The sequence below is a fragment of the Chaetodon trifascialis genome, chromosome 22 (genome assembly GCF_039877785.1).
Source record: "Chaetodon trifascialis isolate fChaTrf1 chromosome 22, fChaTrf1.hap1, whole genome shotgun sequence".
In the NCBI taxonomy this organism is placed as follows: Eukaryota; Metazoa; Chordata; class Actinopteri; order Chaetodontiformes; family Chaetodontidae; genus Chaetodon; species Chaetodon trifascialis.
Genome location: NC_092077.1, coordinates 4812206 through 4832905, shown reverse-complemented (window position 1 = coordinate 4832905; position 20700 = coordinate 4812206). Strand labels below are relative to the sequence as shown.

Below are 20700 nucleotides of genomic sequence, written 5' to 3'. Positions count from 1 at the left end.
CTGAAATATTATTATATATTACATAAGAGATTAGCACTAATGGATTAGACCAGCACAGGAAGTTGCCACTGACCTCACCGGTGAACATCGACATCGTGGTCAAGTGCAAATACCTGCGTGTTCACCTCAACAACAAAGTGGACTGGACAAACATCTGCTAAGAAGGCTGAGGTCCGTTGGAGTGAGCATGACACTGAAATATTTTATGACTGTGCTAGTGTCTGCCATCTTTCACTTAGTGGTCTGCTGAGGCTGTGGCAGCTCCAAGAGGGGCAGAAAAAGACTAAACAAACTGGTCAGGAGAGCTGGCTCTGTCCTGGACTGCCCTCTGGACACCATAGAGGAGGTGGGTGAGAGGAGGATGTTAGCCAGGCTGACATCAATCAATGAAAACCCACCCCACCCCCTGCATGAGACGGCAGGGGGCTTAAGCAGCTCCTTCAGTCACAGACTGCTGGATTCACTGTGTCAGAATGAATGCTACTGCAGGTCCTTCATTCCAACAGCTGTCAGAGTGTTCAAGTCAACATCATTTAACATAATTAAACAGTGGATGTACAAAGATAGGTTTACAACAAAGAATATATTTAACAAGTTTAGAAATTGTGATGGGTTAGATTGGATTGGATTAATTGGATCCTGTGTTATTTATGTGCAGCTTATCTTGTGCAATAGCACAAACATACTGTTTTTTTACTATTCACATTTTACATGTGCAATTCAAAATCCACTATGAAATTGCATCACTTCATCACAAGGCAATGTTTTTTATGCTCTTTGTATATAATGCATGTAGCCTCTATCGTGGATTTATTTTGTAATATCTTTTTATTGTCCATTTGTCCTTTTTTCTACCTCTCCTTTTTATTCTTGTTGTTGTAAGAAGTGCATTTCCCTGACATGGGAACAATAAAGTCTTATCTTATCTTAATGTGTACACAGCATTTTACTGTTGTCACTCCTCAAACTGGATTACTTTAGGCTACTATATGAACAGGTAGCTAGTTCAGTTTATCTAGTTTTCTCCAATCTTATCAGAGATTCTAACAATAAACATCCGAAACATGATGAGGGGCCCCAGCACGGAGAAGTTACGTGACATGAATGTCGTTTATGAGCATTGTATAATTCTGTAAAAAAAAAAAAATGGGCGGAGAGCACCACCAATATGCCTTTTTACGGTGTTCACCTATTATTCCCTTTGATGTTTCACATGTGACTGCAATCATAATATCTGGTAAATTGATCATAAGCTGAGTGCAATTTCCTGCAACAGTTTCACTGAGTAACAACAAATCCCAGTAGTATGTGGGAAAGATGTTCCTGTATTGTGTTACCAGTAAGAGAATAAGGAAGCGGGAAATGTATTTACACATATAAAGGCATAAAGATAATTTCTCCAAAGGGGCTGGCACTGGACCACTGGAAGGAGCTGAAGCTGCAGGATGAGGGAAAGTGCATGATAAGAACATCAGAAGATGCACTGAACCTCTGTCATGATGTCACAACGCATCATTCGGAGCTCAAATTTAAAGGCACAATCTGCAGGAAGTGTGGGTTACTGTTGACGAACAAGCAGTTTTTGGGACTGTGTCCACCATTTTTGCAGCTTCCTCTTGGGTACGTTTTTAAAGTCCCGACAGTTATTGGCTGGGGGCTACACACACACTGTCCAAAGGCTGCAGTAAGAGTCTATCAGTTGTTTTTTTAAGAAAGTCCTGCATCCTATCAAATCACCTAATCCTACCAAAACCAAAATGAAACCTGAAAAAGTCACCCAAAGAAATATGAGGAAAACAAACCCTGAGCAGCTTACTGGCATCCCCACCCATAAATCACGGGTGAGATATTTTATTGCTTAATACAACCCACCCACTGGATATTGATGAGATTTCCCAGTACTCGTGTGTGTTAAGGGTGTGTTCAGAAGTTTACCATGGACAGCGCAGTCTGAGTCTGCTGGAGGAGCGGTTCAGGCAGCAGGGAGATGTGGACACACTCGGGGATGGTCACCGTGCCGCCGTCCAGGTCGGCGATGATCACGTCCAACTGAAAACACGCACACACACGCACATAAACACACTTTTCATGTCTGCTTTTGCATTCGATAAACGTACAGTGGCTGGCTGGATAGATGAGCTGATTACAGCAAATGAAAGACAAACGCAGAGACGGACAGAGTCGTCTCCATCAACGGCTGCTCATTAGCTACTGAACAACAAAACACACATTCACATCTTGCTGCAGACCGCAGGAGAGGCTGCCCAAACACTGACCTCTGACCTCTGACCCTGTCGCATTGATTGTGTGACTACTGTATAGAACACAGGCCCTGTTGTGATGTGAGACAATGGCTCCATCAGGGCAGCAGAGGCACATGCAGCAGCGTACAGTCAGACAGGAGTGTTCATTACACTCTCATCAGGCTTTAATAAGACAGCAGCCAGTTATTTTCTTTGATCATGACATCCAGACAGTGATTATTATAATGTATATTGGCAAAATGTATTTTGGCAAGGTTTGTAAAGAACACTGTAAATGACCAGCTAGCAGCAGGAGCAGTTTATTAAAAGACAGGTGACCCACTGCTTATAGGGTCAGTGAGGAGTTACATGAAACATTCTTATAATAATGTATGAGTAGGTGAGGGCAAGCATGCAACAGGGCTCCTCATAGAGAAGTATGGCCTCCTCCTCTTGTCCTTCTGGGAGCACATTTATTAAACTAAGGAACAATGCATCCAGCTTTTAACAACTAAGGCTGCTTTTATAATATCCCATTTCTGTCACACAGCTGGGAACTGGTCGCAGGTGTTTCAGCTTGTGTATCCCCCGAGTGCACGCTGGGCTGTTTAATGATACTGGTTTGTTTGTTTATTGTTGATGGAGTGGGTCGTGTGTAGTTGGCTTTTTTTTCCTCCAGCTGGCTGAGCTGTGCCAACACTTTCTGCTGCTTCAGACTGCATCTCTGGTTGCTTTCTGTTCAAAAGCTTTTTTTATGTCCTCTTTCAGAAAGGCAGCCAACAGTCTCCATAAAACAACTATGGTGGGCCTTAGTCAGGACATTTCAAGATCTGACCTAAAAGAAGCACCATAGTATGGAGTACTGATGCTGCAGTGATCATCTCTGGCACCCTTTGTCTTATCCAAACACACACCAGCACTGTTACATCGTTCTGTCATGTTGGAGTAATGAGAACCCACCAGTTCTTGTGTCTCAGAGCGAAAGAATGAATTGACGCCGATGATGAAGGGAGTGGGGGTGCTCAGGACCTCTAGTAGTTTTCCTGGCAGGATGGGAACGTAGGTGAAGCTGAAAGGGACACACACACAGGAAGATACTGAGCACATCTGTTGTCAACTGTACCAATGCACTGCTCCATGCTTTACTGTGCTTTACCCATTGAATATTAGATCAAGTGTGAATAGGGCTGCCACCTGTTTTCATTCCAGTGCGCAGGATTTATGGGCATCTACTGGCAGAAATGGAATATAAGATCCACAGTTGTGTTTTCATTAGTGCATAGTCACCTGAAAATAAGCATCACTGTGTTGTCATTAGCTTGGATTGAGCTCTTTATATCTACAGAGGGACAGTTTTGCTATAGTAGCCCAGAATAGGCACGCTGGCTCTAGAGAGCACCTTTCACATTTGGAGCAGCCATCATAGGGGAGGGTGAGATGAATAGATATTAAGATATTAAAATCCTACACATTGGACCTTTAAGGGTCATTGCAACTCATAATAATAAAATAATAATAAAAAAAAATAAAGAAGGGCCAAAGAAAGATCTAAAGACACAGCACAGGACAGGCTGAGGAGTTGCGTCACACCTGTACTTGAGGGGGAACATGATGGCCAGCAGTCCTCGGCAGGCGTCCGTTAGTCTCTGGTAGCTGCTGGACAGGAACAGGATCTTATGTTCCGTCAGGGCGGCGCAGAACAGATACAACACGTTCACGATACCTGAGGGAGAGGAGAGCACAGGCAGGGCATCGCACAGAGTCATGGACAGAGAGCTAATTCATAATCATTTAGCAAAACCATGAGTTGGATTCACAGAAACATGAATTGGAATTGGACCAGCTGTACAATAAATCACGTATTACAAAATGACTGCCCGTACCGAGCTGTCTGAAGAGCTGGGCCACGCTGCTGCCACTGACAGGAAGCGAGTCATCGATGGGGGTCTGGATAACTTGCCGGTCACCAGCACCTAACGTTATAGTCCTCTATAGATGTAGAGAGAAAGAGAGAAAAGTGGGATTGAAAGGGGAGGTGAGAGAAAACCAAAGAACGAAGGCTGTTTGTCAGGAAATCAGGCTCTGACATCGTGGTTTAATCAGTTGTGCGTGTCCAGAGAGCAGCGTGAGTCAGCAACAGCGAGATGGAGAATCCCAGAAGCTTAGCAGGTACATCACAAATAAAACACAAGCCATTCCAGCTGATCAGGACTATGAATGGAGCAGGGCAGGACTCCATGCCAACGACCTCACTACAAAACACCAGCACCACCATGTCAATGATGCCTTTATGGGAGAGAGATGTCCCAGCGCACATGGCAGGTGTCATGCGGAGGTGATCGTTGGAGGGAGAGGAGCTTGATCAGGGGCAATCTGTATGATGAAAGGTTACAACAGCAAAGATACTGCTTGTGATGGGACATTTAAGATCTGTGTCCCATCGTTATGCCATCCACTACAGATAACCAAACTGACTTTGTGAAACTGAAAGTCTACTGTTCTCCAGACAGAATACAAAGCCAATAAATATTGATTTGTGTGTGGTCTGGATTACAAGCATATGCGGGAGTCGAAATAGGATTTAGACTATAAAAACATGAATCAATACAGCACAACAACACAGTACAACTACTGTAAGCATTGCAGCACGAGATGAGACCTACGAGGCAAGACCACGAATGCTGAGCACAGTATACATTAGGGGATGATTTCTGATGTACACTTGGCTTCTTTAACTTAAATGAAAAACATCCCACTGCTTCAGTTGAGTTAAGCTGATTAAAATCCAGATATTCTTCTTATATAATCTTAATATCATGACCTTATGGATAGAGAAAACAAAGAGGCATGAAAGCAGCCGTATCAACACTTGGACTGAGCAACAGTAGACATCCAAGGTGTCCTTTAATGTTGCCAGAGGGCTTTTAGGCTTCACAAACCAGCCTGAATGAGTGATTTCTGAAAGTGGTTGAAAAGCTCCCAGTCAGTATGGCTGTGTGTACATTAGGCTAGCTGGGAAGGAGAAGTGCAGCATTATTTCATGCTCTTGACAGCAGCAGCAATAACATCAGCAACCACAGGCGAGCTGTTAGCAATTCAATACAGTGACCCAACATCTGATCATCAGATCAGTTCAATTCACAGTTTGGCTTTTGAGTTTTGGTGATGAGGTGCAGATATGCATAGTGCTGACTCTGGTAGGCATCTGTTTTTGTAATAACAGCATGGCTTGGATGTAGCATCTTCATCACTGTTTTGAATAACTTCTCATAACAGGAAGTCTACAGGTTACTGGCCTCTAATGCTTGCTGGAGTTGTAAACTAACGAAGTCAGCAGGTTCAACTACTGGGAAATACTTGAAAAGAAACATATAAAGATGGAATAAATGGTTCACAGCACACTATAATGGAGTTAAAAGCAGGTATAAATGCTACAGCAAAGCCATGCGGTTATTACAAAAATGCACTCTTTGGACCAGGGAACAAAGGGAATGTTCCAGTGTGCTTAGCAGGCAGAAATCATACATAGTGCCAGGCGGTTATCAAACACATCTCTGGATTGATGGGTCACCCCTTACTCATACATTTATCTAAATCTATCGCAATGACTATGTACACGCTCCTCATTACATTGCGTTAGTCCTGTGAACACATCTTGACTGATGCTGCTCAGAGTGCACTGATCTCAAAGTATACTATGGAATCCAAATTTCACTACTGTTTATACTTTGGATGTCAGACCCTCAACAGAACTGCAGCAGTTACATGAATAAAACAACCCACTGAAGTCAGAATGTCTGCTATCCTGACTACACAGTTGATGTGTACTTAATATGATATGAATGATCAGTTGTGAGTCACATATTGAGCCTGTATCAAAGCATTTTGATTGGTTCTCCCATCACAGGAGGTGTGCGTGGATTGGCTGAGGGGAATGGGTGGAGAAAAGGAAGCTGAGGATGCTCAGAGCTGATTATTGGCGAGGGGAGAATGAAGTCAGGCTGGCGTACCAAACTCTCCTCTCTCTCCTCCTGGCCCGGCTACACAAGCACCCAGCACGCACACGCACGCACGCAAACACACACGCGCACACACACACACACACACACACACACACACACACACACACACACACACACACACACACACACACACACACACACACACACACACCAGCAGGATAAGACACAGGTTAGAAACAGCAGTGAGGGCACAAAATGCCCATACTTGACAACAACATGACAGTAATGTATCAGCATGGCAAAAGAAGTAAGCTGCACAAACAATAACATCATCAACATGAACTGCAAGATGACGGCTGTGTCAAAATATAGGATGAGTGCAACATCAGACATGAGAGACACTCATGCAAGACAAAGTAAAGCCTTCATTTAACATTCGGGAGGACGATAAAAGCAACAGATGATACGTTACATCATTTTACTCAAAACTCCAAATAAACACACAGAGAGAGCAAGAGCAGCACAAGTACTGGTACGCTGATCCGTCACATGTAACAATGATAACAGTAAGAGAGGGGAAAAGATGTATGCAGGTGAATACTTCTACTAGTTCAATTCAGTGCAGGTCTCTCTCTTTCTCTCTCTCACACACACACACGCATGCATGCACGCACGCACGCACGCACGCACGCACGCACACACACACACACACACACACACACTGAAGGTACAATATTTGCTTATGTCTTGTGACAGATAAAGTTAAAAACACTGCTGGTGTGATAAGGGAATTTCTAAAACTGAGAGACTTTTATTCCAGAACTGAAAACATCTGGTCACTGTTTGGCTCTTCCAGCAATGTATGACTTGTTTAAACCGCAAGAAGTACACAAACTGAAACTGGAAACAACCGAGTCCCTGCACTCACATCACCTTCCAGCCGCCAACTCACTGATGTGATGCAATGATAAGAGCTAATGGGAAAAGTGAAGTTCACAGGCTCCATGAGAACACCTGATGCCTTTCAGCACAACTTGGACGACTTTCATTTTGTAGTTTTGCTGTAAAGTTCTAATGTGTTGCTGCTTAATCAAAGTGTGACAGTAAGAGCGCTTGGCAGTGTGACAGACAGTTTCCAGAAACAAGGGCTGGAATTCCCTCTGTCACATGAATTCACTGCAGAGACAGATGTTTAAACATGTTCCTGTAACAGCTCAATCACTAATGGATGGGAAGATGAGCCCTTGACTTTGGTCCATATTAAATAGAAGTTGTGCCCCACCATGGGGAAATATGACACTAGCATGCACACACGCACACACACTTCTACCCTTGTGAGGACACTAATTGACACAATATATTCCCTAGGCCCTAAAGCTAACCTTATCTTAACCCAAATACATATATATATCTACACACACACACACACACACACACACACACACACATGCAAACACACAGGCAGGTCATAGGTCAGGGTCGTGTCCAGATTGCAGGGATTCTCTATGTTGTTCAAGGGGACTTGATGAGAAAGGATGCATGGTCTGTCACTTCTGTGTTAAGGATGGTTTTCCTACCCAGAAGGCCATCCTGCTGCTTTACTTTTTGAATTAACCACTTCTCACATTGGGCCAACAGCCTGAAGTTCACTTCAAAAACTCAGATAAATGAATTAAGTGTTGGAACATCCTGCGGGTCACACATTAAAAAATCAGTTTAGTTATTTCACAAGCTGAAACTGATCATGTCTTTTAGGTGAATGTGCCCTCTTAGTTACTGTTGCTGCACCTGTCTCAAACGTTACATTCTCAAACGGTACATATGCACTTTACAATAACTTTTAATGATACAAGAAAAAAGGCTTTTAGGATGAGGGCTAAGCAATGTGTGTGGCAAAAATAACACTGTGACCTGACACAAAAATCTGAATAAGAAGCTAAGTGTCTGTCTAACTTTACATTAGAGCAGACTAACACACACTTTAATATACTCCACTCACTTTTACCCTTCAATCAAGTGAAAGGATTTCAGTAATGTGCAACTTGGAAGGAAGTGTTTGAATGAAAAAAAAAAAAAAAAATGTGGGTGGTTGATCGCACAACAAGACAATTTATCATATATTAACATATATTCACAAATGCAAGTCGAATGTAGGCTTTGCACAAGGTTAGATGATTGTCTGCTTAGTGTGTGATGGTGTTGCCATGACAACAGGTCTAATGGCAGACAGGATTTCAGCGTCACGTTGCTGGAGTCTTTCTGTTGTGTGTGTTTGGTCAGAGGTTGACATTAACGGACACACTCTGCGGTAATGACAGACATTTAGTGCGGCTGATAGAAAAGTCCTGTGTGATTAAACGGGCGCAGGAATGTGTGTGTGTATTTGTGTGTTACTCATTTCCAAGAGCTCTGTCCTCCTCTTAAGTCGGAAGAAAACTGTTTGTGCTTGGCTGGGTAGCAGCGGTACAAACTCATTTGTAAGGGCCTTAACGAGCTGTGTACTTACACTGCTTATGTGTGTATATTATAGGTATGGTACAGCTCAATAACGCAACCACTGAAAACATTTGAAGTCAGAATCAATTAGGGCTCAGCTTTAAGTTTGGCCTGTGTTTGTGTTTTCAGATGTGTGTGAAGGGAGCATTAGCCTCTGCTGTTTGGGTCCGTATCTGTGTTAATACTGATTAGATCTGAGACTCTCATTCAGACGCTGTGCTGCCTGGTAGGAGGCCATCTGCCATCCCATATGGTCACCCAGCAACTGAACTACGACCTGCACAGCAACGGGTTTGACAGTGTGTTTGTGTGGGGGTGTGTGTGTGTATTTGGCTGTTTTTCAAAAGTGAGGACACACAACTTGAAACTAATCAATGTTCTCAGATGCTCATTAATAGCTGCAACAAATCAGGTTGACAACAAACATAACAGGAGGAAAAAAAAAAAAAGACATGAGATGTTTGAAATGATTAACGTGATCCCGTGGAAACTGTTTGATCATGATACACACAAAAAAAGCAGGTGAAGAAACAGCTGAAGCGCCATCAATCACGCATGATTTGAAATGACCACAAGAAAGGACGCATTCCTTAAAGAAAAGAAAACAACTCCAGTCTGTTTGATTAACAGGATCAATAACATTCAGCCGGCTGTTGACTGGTGAAGCTTGCAGAACGGTAAAGTTACCTGGAGACAGGCCAGCAGCCAGTCACAGGCCAGGGCCTGAGGAACCTTGTCTAAACTACAAACTGGGGACTCATTTATCTGTAACACAGAGGAACCAGTGTACAGTAGAGTGCACAGAAATGACACACATGGGTTATAACATCTGGAAAGGACAGCGGGAGGGTTCAACTGATGTGCATTTACAGAAAATAGACACTTCCTACCGTATGTGCACCGTGGGTATGAATACAGGTAATAGCCATTCCCCGTTGCACTTATATATTTAGTTTACTTGCACAAATGAATGGTTAAAAAACAGAAAGAAGTGACTATTTTATGGACGTGAGATGAAAAAATACATGGATCTTACAAAACATATGAACAAATGTTAAGAGGGGAGAGAAATACTAACAAAAAACGACACAATGATAAGAAGAGCCCATAAAATGTAATGAGAAATTAGTTGAAAATAACCCATACGTGCTCTCACGGACAGACTGGTGCGTGTTCACATCTTATTTGTGTATACTGTGCTGTAATTTCAGCATGAAGAAAAAACACTGTGGCTCATTGGTGGACTTATTCCACATATAGAGCAAGCACACAAATGTAATGTAAAATGTAAAATGTAAAATAAAAAAAAAACCTGAAGCCTGGTTGCAAGTATTGAGTTTGTATGGTATTCAAACAGGACACATTATGAAAAGAAAATAATATTTGTTTTCCTGGTTATAAACGGAGGGTTCAAAGCTTACGTGCTCCATAAAGCTTTGAAATTAATGTCTCCCAGTAAGCCCATAACAATAAAAATAAACTGAATGATGTTAAAACAAAGAGTGTTTACAGGACTGCTGACTGAGCTGTATGACACCACAGGGATAGATACTTGCTGTAAAACCAGTGCAGTCAAGGAGAATAGTGTCATTTCAAACATCATGACTCTAGATAGCAATCTATAAATGATTTAATAATGCATGCACAAAGAAATGTGCAGGCACGTTACAAGCCCTTCTGCATGTCGTAGCCTCTTTGGCACGCATACAGACTGTAAACACATGAAACAGGGTCCAACAACAGCTAATGTTTTTCTGCTGCAGCAACCTAACAAGGACGCAAGCTTAGCAATGCCAGCAGTAAGAGCCGGCTGTCAGTGCTGAACAAGGTGCTACACTGGCAGGCGGCACCAAGCTCTGTGTCTTTACACTGCTTAGTGCCTGAATAAGCTGCGCTGCTGAGCAAGGCATGGGCTAACATTAGGAGTGTGTACCACCAAGCAAAGCCAAATAATTGTAACAGCATGAGAAAAGAGACTCAAGAATGGTGTCTCAGTTTGTCTTGGTGAGCTTTAGTTGAAATGACATCAAATCACGGTCTTTGACTTTCGCCTTTGGAGGGCAGTGTCATTTGTGCAGGTGTGAGAAAGAGATGATCAGCTGTTACCTGCGAGCCTCCAGCAATGGGGATGACACAGGTGAGGAGATTTCCAATCACCGTTTCCAAGGGGACAGACAGTCCATCTACATGGACGGTGTAGATCAGACCCAGACAGTTCTGTTCAGTCAAGAGGGAGGGACACAGAGGTCAAGGGTCAACATGGTACCCAGCCACATGTAGACAGCAATCACACAATGTTTACAGTAAAGGAAAGGCTGTAAATGATAGTGCCTCTATTTACATATGGGTGAGAAGTCAAATGGCAGCAATCCACTAATTTACGTTCATCACAAGGTGATGGTGTATAAAGAGCAACAGAGTCCACATAGGGGGGAGGTTGTGGTGGACGAAAGGGTCAAACACTGGACTGGCACCCAGGAGACGGGGGCTCGAGTCCTGTCTGAAACCAAAAGTCAACGCTGACTTTTTCCTTCTTCTTTTAAAAGACTTATTATTGGCAATTTTCAGAAGCACTTTTGGCAACAGAAGTACTTAGTTAGGTTTAACAAACGATCATGGTTTGGGTCCAAATAGCATTGTTGGCTAACTGGTTTTCATCATTATATGCTATTTGCAGTACATGTCTATGTATCTAACATAGACATGACACAACATGTAGATTAGTAAAATAATGTTTACCTTGTAAAAAAGCACTAATGTCTATGTTCAGTATTGTGTTTTAGCTTTGTGCGTCGTACCCTGAACACCTCGGTGTAGTCCAGTCGGGACACCAGCACCAGGCTCTTGGGGGCAAAGACCTGAGCTGGCTGGACGACAGCCGGCTCCTCATACACCTCGTCCACCTCGCTGGTCTCGGCCTTTGGCAGCTGAACACAGAGACAGAGCAGATTTAACTGCAGTCATATCAAGCTGAGATAAACACTCACACAAATATATTCAATGAATGTACTACACAGATCATTTTTAAATATGTGTCAGCATGTTTACTCCAGTTTCAAAGAAATACCATTTTTAAAGGATGTAAATGGCAAAAAGTATTTATGGGTGTCAGGGTGTCACGTGACACCAAGACAGCCACACAGCCCAGTCTTGCAGCCTTGATGAGAAACCAGTGAGGGATCATGTTATTGTTGCTGCAGCAACAACAACCAAGACACCAAATAGGTGTCGTCTGTCTCACCTGTGAGTTGTCCAAGCCTTCCCAGAAGGTGAAGCAGGCACAGTAGTGACGATCGGAGTTGATATCAGTCAAAACCGCTACAAAGAAGGAGGCGGGCTGCCGCTCAGGAACCAGCTGCCAACCGCTGGGCTGGCAGAACTGCAGAGCAGGTGAAGGAAACGAGAGGTGAAAAGGTGATAGCAGAGTTGGTGCCAGAGGAAAACAGGGACAAGGGTTGGAAATGAGATGGAGGTGGGAAGAAAGGGAAGGGGGAAAAAAAAAAAAAAAAAAGATTAGTGTACATACCAACCTGGGTGACATATCACAGCAGGTCACATGTTCTTACAACACCTCAGGGTGATTCATGCTGTGCTGGGCTATCATTAACACAACAAAACAGGTTCTGAAAACTTTCCATCCGCTTTAATAATATGGGGACAGCACCACAGCTCAGACTGAAGCATGGGAAAAAACATGGACGTATATTTTGCTCATTTTCACACGTGCTCAGAAATGGAGAGACTTTATGTATACATGGGATCAGATAATCCTCGAGCCAAACATCCAGAGAAAACTTAGGATTGCAGAAGCCATTTTCCAGAGTTCTGTTCTGTAATATTACACTAAAAACAGCTGGATTTTGCCACAAAACAGATACAGAAGACCAATGCTGAGTAAGTAACAAACGTGCTGCACAGCAACCAACAATCAGGTTTTTCTTTTTTTTTTTTTTTGCAGTATGTCATTTTCAAGTATTTACTTGCAAAACATGAAATGCTGATGAAGCAATCAATACTGCGGCAGTGTTGACTCAGGTGAGCAAACAACGGAAAGTCAGTATTCACAGTGTTTTTTTTGTTAAGACTGACATTTATTGTTAATGGTCATTATTCATTAAGTTGCCTCACTGACTTGATGTGAAGTTGGCCTATAAATGGCACGTGTAAACACACGGTACAGATGCCATTTGATGGACTCAATTTGATTTTACCTTCAGTCCATGCTCACTCAACAGGCCTGACAACTGACCTGCAACAACATTAAGGATGTAAGAATTTCACTTTTCCTCTCCCAGTACTGATATGATACCAATATGTTACTAGTTCTCTTATTTTGGCTTATTTGTGAGACGCAAATCAGACTCATCATGGTTCAGCTGCTCTATGATGATTCTCAAGATCAAACATTTGCTCGCTTCTTTGGTGAAAGAAAAAAATATATTTTCTTGGATCTATAAATAACCTCAGACAAACCGCAAGAACCAGTTTCATCAAAGGCATAAAAGTTTCATTCAAAAAACTGCTGACTCCCCTTTTTCTGCTAAAACCTTCCAGCAGACTCAGTTATCCACAACTGACACTCTAACATTTAGCAATCCCCACAAAAACACATGTGATCCAGTTGAGTGTGACGAATGCATCAGTCCCTACTATAAATACTGTAAATGTGGCAGTTAGCATCTTGCTCTAACCACTGAGCAGCCCAGGGAATTGAACCCCTAACCCTGCCTGGGTTAAGCGTCTTGTTGTAGCCACTGATCTACACTGGAACATGCCTGTAAGTGTCGACTTACCAGCTCTATGCCTTGTGGGAACGGGCTGTCCTCCCAGTCTTTCTCAGGGAACCTCTGGAGAATGCGACCTTGACCTTCACCCTCCACTGCAGAGACACAGAGAGACACGAACACAGAGGTCAGTCCATGTGACTTAGATGGTTTGTTGTCTGTTTGTTCCTTTAAATAAGCTCCTTTGAGTTCTAGACCATATCAGCATGCTGGTGTTTGTGCTTGATCATCTGTATGTCAGCATATAAATAAACTGTGAATTCAAATAATCACAATAAAAGAAATTTTCAGGATATCAATTGATCTCTGTAACTTGGTCTAAACATTGAACTTTCACGGAAATTTTCAAACACTGAGCTGAAACAAGAACGGGATTAATCAATTAGTAGCAGACAGTAACTTTTTGATAATCAATTCATCTTTGCAGTCATTTCAGGAAGAAATGTCATTTTTCTTATATCAGTTTTCAGTTGTTGGTAATCAAACAAGCAACTTGTGTGCTGTTTTGTTGGGAGTTACAGATTTACTTTGATATTCATGTCGTGTATTCAGTGCAGAGATTGGTCCAATCCACGTTTAGCCTTTCTGAGAGCAAAGAGTGAATACAGGAATCTGACAAGGAGCCAGCCAGCTATCAATGCATCCAAGAATCACCTGCTTCTTCTAGGGAAGTTAGGGAAGTGTGTAAAGTTGGCAACTTCACTATGAAGACACATTAATTCGATATTGAACACGGAGCTTATGACAGTTTTGACAAAAAAGGCAGGGTAGCTGTTTGTGGTATACTAGGCTACTCTGAGCTTTGAGCACCCAAATTACAACTATGAATTTGATCAGTGTGGTGTCAGTGTGGCATGCAGACGTGGTCATTAAGCAGAAGCAAACTATGCTAGAGGACCCAAGTAACTTGGCACATTGAGGTCTACATTATGTAGATTTTAAGATATTCTGTCCCCACAACTGGAGCATGTGTACTGAGCTTATTTTCTGTAACTTAAAAACACAAACAATAGCAGCTAATGATCTATTTATTTGTCGTTATTTGCCACCCGTTTCTTCACCTTTACATGACACCTTTCTGGCACATGGCCTAGCAGTGCTAATAAAAACACAAACAGACCGGTAGTCCACCATTGTTGTTGTTTCAGGCGCATGCTCGTCACACAAAGCAACAGCAGGAATGCACTAACTGAGGCGATGATGTCATCAATTCCCCAAATGCTCTGTTTTACATGTGCACACAAATACACAGAAACTGGAGTCTGCACCACAGAAAGCCGTCTCAAACATTTCCACTTTAGTGAGCTAAAACTCTGTCTGCATGTGGACATAATATCCACATGCATGTAGATAAAACTTAAGTATGACACACATTAGTTACAGCTGTTTTCATGTGAGTGTATCATCAAGCCTCAAAGGCCAAATGAGTCAATATGTGCATGTTAAACAGTAGCAATATGTGCTTAAATGCTGATTTGCTACTGGTTAATGAGGCTATTTCCACTGCTGGCCGGGGCCTGGCTCATCACAGTGGCACAATGACACAGCAAAGGCAGACTTATGTAACCACCACAAGCCTGGCTTTCAGCTTGGTTCCATCTAAAGCCCTGCAGGCTGCTTAATGGCAGCATTCATCCGCACAGAGAATACACTTCCCAAAACAATTCCTCTTGATGCAAAGGATATAAATCGAACATAAAAAGGCAATGAAGCAAAGAAGCCTGTGGTACAAAAGGGCCAAGTTTTCACCAGCTTCTAGACCAAACCTGGTCAGTTTGGACTAAATGTTGCCTGAGAGAATACAGCAGAGCCCGTGGGCCTTTACCAAAGGAACCAAAACAGAAGCACAGACACACAGGGACAATACACAAACAGAAAGTAGGCCAGCTCCCAAAACACACAGGGAAATGCTTAAGTCATCCCCTCTCTCTTGCAAACAAGGGTTATGTCGATGCTTGTGGGAGTGGTGCTCTGGGATCAAGCAATCAAAGATAATGAGTTCATTTCCCTGTTTTTTTTGGGAGGTGACTGGCCCTAACTCCTGAGCCCCAATCTGCTCTCAAGTATTCTGGCATCAACCAAAATCACTGGAACCTGGAGAGGCAATATGAGACAAGCAGAAGCAGAAAAAGCTTTTTTTTTTCCACATACGTGGGCATCAATAAATTGGGAATCATGGGCCCAGAATGTTGAGTGCCACGTGGACTTGTTGACAAAAAATATTCCTGTATGAGTTCAAGATGGACTGTCAGCCTCATACAATAAAGAAAACATTGACGTTTCTGTCTGTAAGACTATTCATATACCACAACTCAGTGTGTACAATCATCATGACAGTGAGAACACGTGCCAACCCTCCTCAGTACACTGTGATGAATCACCTGGTGCAGCTGATGCATGCTGGGACTTGATGTAACCTTCCAACTACTTCCATAGACACACTCTGATTTTAAAAAGCGGCGCACGTGTCACCTGTTGCTGCCTTACATTGTGTTCTCGAAAAATATGTTGCCAGTGAAGAAACACACATGCACAGAGTGTGAAGGTGCAAAATGAGGTGGGTGTGGAGGTACCGTTAGCCAATAGTCAGCCAGGTAAAGCAGGCCATCCTGCAGCTGAGGGAGGAGTGTGTGAACAAACCAGAAAGAGAGTCTGAGGGAGTGACATGCAGGACTCACGACCAGACACTTGACACAATATACTCAATCCACCTGAGAGAACCCTCAACACAAACTAAACCCAGGCCACTCCTTGAACTGGGCTGGTTCACTGAGAGGCAGGCTAGAGGTAACAAGTGTCTCCTCGTCACAAGAGGATCATTTTCACTCTAATCCAGTGATGTCAAGACACGTATATGAAAGGAATCTATAGAATGTAAACAAGACTTAAAGGCTCCCAAATGACTTCACAAAACCAGCGATTACACAGACAACTGAGAAAGCACAGAGAGAGACAGTGACTGTGCCACGGTAAAAACAAATTACAACCATGGCATATTTCTACTACAACACTGAAACTGGTTTAGTTGCACAAAAGGAAAATACAGAAAAAGACAATGATGTTTGCATTTGAACTTTGTGCAGCTAAAATCACAATGTACAGCTGCTCCGCTCTGTGAGTGTTCCCACACTGTACCCAGAGTGCTGACTATTGTCTTTTTTATTCTGATCTGCCAGACCATGCCCTTTCTGCTGTGTTTCAGAGGTTCTCCAAGTTAGTCACAGAGCTCTAAGTAGTGGTTAAAGCCAGGGATAGTCCGACCAGGCAAAAGCAAAAACTCAACCATTTTTCTTTTGGAAAAGAAACAGCGACATCTCTTCAGTTGAAAATGATCAATACAACAGGACAGTAATCTAATAAGACGATGTATGGCACAGTATGCTTACTTTCCACCATTTCTGAATCAAATGTACATTAGAATTGCTAACATGATACATACCATTACTGTGACATAAAATTACAAATAGAACAGAAGATTCCTTGTTCATATCACAAGCCTTATTCATCACCATCTCAACACAGCGTCACCCTTAGTTGGTCAATTATGCAAAGTTCTACAAATTATATTTCTTGTTTTGAAAAACCCGAGTCATGTCTGCTGACTCCAAGCTTCAGACGGTCGATGATCTGGTGTGGTTTCCCATTAGCGGAGCACGCTTGGAGTTACAGTGTTCACAAATGGTGCCGACAGCAGTCTGAGAATATTCCTAATGCAACTGCGGAGCACACTTCCAGCCTTGGACTAGCTTATAAAACTGAAATAAAATTACAAGCCTGTAACCTCTCATTTAGGGCCTTTCTGGGCTAATCCACCGGGTAACAAAAAATGAAAGCAACCTCTGCCGCTGTTTACACTTTCAGACGAGAGCTGCAGAAAGCAGAGGAGCATAAGGGACAGAACAAACGGTGAGCTGTGAGTCGGTCCTGGCAGGGAGCTGCAGTAATGATTTGTACCTCCAAATCAGCAGAACCGGAGTGGATTCAAACCAATGCCAGATCAAGTGTGATGCAAAATTCAAACTGTGACACCCTCTGAACAGGTGAAAATTTTTGCTATAGGAATTATGGTCCGGCAGTTGCAGAAGGTCACTTTGACGTAATTGAAACGCTGGCTTATGTACTGTTTGGCTCGGCCAGTTTAGATAAGTGAACTAGGTGACAGATATGGACAGCTACCACACAAGTCAAGGTTTCACATGAGGAAAAAAAAACTGGTTGTATATTCAAAGATAAAGAGGCTATATCAAAATCAAGCTGTGTGACGTCAATAAAATCTGCAAGCTTCTAAGGTCAATGTGTAAGGGATGCTTGTGGCTTTCTAAAAATTAACTACTCTTCAGCTTTAAGAAGTGAAGTTTAATTCTAACAGAGTGCCAAAGCTGCTTTCACACTCTCATCATTTTACACCACACTTATTTATTAGCATTTTCATGTTTTGCACAACAATTGCGTAACAGTCAACATTTATATATATATATTGTCTGAATTGCTCCTATTGATGTACATACAACCCGAATAAAAAGCAAGGTCTACCACAAGAGCTCAAGCATACAGGACTGCCGGGACTGCTTTTTGGGATTCATTATTGGAGCTGGAATGTGTCTTTGGCTGTTCACACTGCTTGGATCAAACTACCCGTTATTAAATCTAATTTTTTCCAGCTCCTGCAGAAATACTATTGCGTGTCACTGGACTGATATGGTGTTTGTTGGCAGAGCAGTGTGCTGCCAAACGCAGCAGGGTCTACACCGAAACCCTGATGACAACTGCATAAACACCAAACTTCAAGATGCAAGCTTTGTCTTATGTTTTAGCAAGAGAGGGTAATCAAAGTCCTGTGTAAGCAATGAAGTCGTACTCTGGGACAACACTGCTGCATTGAGCTTGTATGGTGGCCTGCAGGACTCTTTCTGACGTCAGAAACAGTAAAACTGCTGCCTGTCATTTCATTTTATACACATACATTTTATATGCAGCCAACACCTTCACAGTTTGTCTCTTTGATCAGGTTCCATCAGTTGTTTTGGCTAACATGCACTGAAAAGAAAGGGAAAGAATCTGATGTTGAATGAAAGCTAATTATTCATGAGAAAACCTGCAAGCTTCCAGGAGTATGACACTGAATTTTTGAGAAGCACACCCATGTCAGTACTGGCTGAAAGACAAAGATTGCTCTGAGTGGAACCACAACTAATGATGGTGATCAAAATGTTGAAACAAATACTACGAATTGTGTGCAAACGATTCTGCAACATCACTGTGAAAGAGCCGTGGTACTGTGCAATACACACACCTGCGGACTTGCACAATTTCTCAGCACTGTGCTCAGAAATAAAGTCACAGGTTCGGTGTGTGAAGTGGACGATACTGTTTCACATAATGATAATGTTCCAACACAAAATGAGATTCGTTGGTTATTGCATTCTGTGTTATATGAAGTCAGATATTAGCTTTCCATCCATCCATCCATCCATCCATTTTCTATGCCGCTTATCCCTTTCGGGGTCGCGGGGGGGCCGGAGCCTATCTCGGCTGTCATCAGGCGAGAGGCGGGGTACACCCTGGACCAGTCGCCAGCCGATCGCAGGGCACATACACACAACCATTCACACTCAAACTCACACCTAGGGGCAATTTAGAGTCACCAATCAACCTAACGAGCATGTTTTTGGTCTGTGGGAGGAAGCCAGAGTACCCGGAGAGAACCCACGCATGCACGGGAAGAACATGCAAACTTCACACAGAAAGGCCCGACCCGGGACCTTCTTGCTGTGAGGCACGCGCACTACCTGCTGCGCCACCATGCAGCCATATTAGCTTTCCTAAGAGTCTGATAGGTTGGATGTGGACTGCCTAACTATACTGTTCCTGCAATACCAGGCAACAATTTGCAAAGTCAGGCTGTATTTGAAACCGCCTACTATACTAGCAGGACTTACTGATTGGCCGTAGCATGCACAAACAAAAGCAACATCTGAAGTAGGGCTGGGCGATATGGCTGAAAACTGTATCACAATATGTGTTTTATATCGGTCGATATCGATAATTATTGATATTTTTTATGACCTATTTAAAATAAGGACCAGGAGAAAAATACATTCAATTTAAACATTTTTATTTTAAATTGAACCTTCTTCTGATTATAATCCCCTCAGCTATCAAGGCAGAAAGGAAAGGAAATGTCAACACAACCATGGAAAACACTCAAATAATAAATGTAAAAAAAAAGTGTAAAAATGTAAACAGAGAGAAACCTGAGAACTTTTTCTCTGCAGGTTTAGTGCAGAAAGTTCACAAGCTGATTCACCTTCTGCTGAATAAAATGTTTTCAGATATGGGCAGTGTTTTGTAAACATAGACACTGAGGAAGACTTGACATCTGTAACATACAAACAAGCAAACATGATAGACAGCACAGTAACACTGACTGAACTATAAAACCAGCCTAGACATATGAACAACTTTAGTCACTCTTCTTACTCTAAACATACATGAACTATTCAATTATATTTTTATTGAAAGTGTGTTAAAAAAAAAAAAAGCATGTGTAAGAGATGTTTATAACCTGGCTTCTCCTCAGTGCTCAGTGAAGCATGTCTTTAGCTATATGATACGCCGCTGCCTCCGTTATGTCTTCGTGCCTTTTAGATGATTTGTCATCAGGCACTGAAGCAGATACCTCTGCATGGTGGTCTGCTGCTTGTGTGGTGGTGCTGCGGTTGCAGATGTTGTTGGACATTGGCGAATACGGCTGCGCTCCAAAGGGTGAGCGCGGCTAAGGTGGTTAAACAAGTTTGTGGTGTTACCGGTCTTGGTGGGGACGACAGTCTTGCATAAGTTACAGACCACATTGGTCTGACTATGGTCCGACATAAAATCCAAAAAACTCCACACTGGCGAGCTGACTTTCCCTGTTCTAACGACAATTTCTTTGCTCGCTGCAGAGCTCACTTTCTATTTCTCGTCTCACTCCTCACAAAGAATCAAACACGAGACAACGAGATGGCGCAACCGAACTTGATACTGTTACATGATTGGTGTGTTAGCGTGTCAGTGATCAGGGATTACTCCCTACGTTGCTCAGTTACCTGAGAGCGAGTGCCTTTGTTCATGCAACCAACCTCGCTTCACAACTTCAGGTTTCTTCCGACGAAGAAAAAAAATTATTGAATGTTTTATCGAACGCATTTTTTATTGATACTGATTACGTGTCTA

The 20700-nt window shown here is 42.6% G+C and overlaps 1 protein-coding gene across 5 annotated transcripts in view; it reads right to left on the bottom strand.

Moving 5' to 3' along the window:
• sbf1 (SET binding factor 1) overlaps nucleotides 1-20700 on the bottom strand; it is a 55400-nt gene that overhangs the window by 20662 nt on the left and 14038 nt on the right. For 2 of the 5 annotated variants that reach the window (XM_070991637.1, XM_070991638.1), the window contains exons 2-11: nucleotides 13495-13580; nucleotides 11943-12080; nucleotides 11500-11628; nucleotides 10808-10918; nucleotides 9389-9466; nucleotides 6254-6283; nucleotides 4127-4232; nucleotides 3834-3966; nucleotides 3204-3312; nucleotides 1936-2049 (exon numbers count right to left, since the gene is read on the bottom strand). In XM_070991637.1, coding sequence (XP_070847738.1) covers nucleotides 1936-2049; nucleotides 3204-3312; nucleotides 3834-3966; nucleotides 4127-4232; nucleotides 6254-6283; nucleotides 9389-9466; nucleotides 10808-10918; nucleotides 11500-11628; nucleotides 11943-12080; nucleotides 13495-13580 — 1034 coding nt within the window. The remainder of the gene's footprint in view (nucleotides 1-1935; nucleotides 2050-3203; nucleotides 3313-3833; nucleotides 3967-4126; nucleotides 4233-6253; nucleotides 6284-9388; nucleotides 9467-10807; nucleotides 10919-11499; nucleotides 11629-11942; nucleotides 12081-13494; nucleotides 13581-20700) is intronic. The other 3 variants (XM_070991640.1, XM_070991641.1, XM_070991639.1) reach the window with 2 other exon arrangements.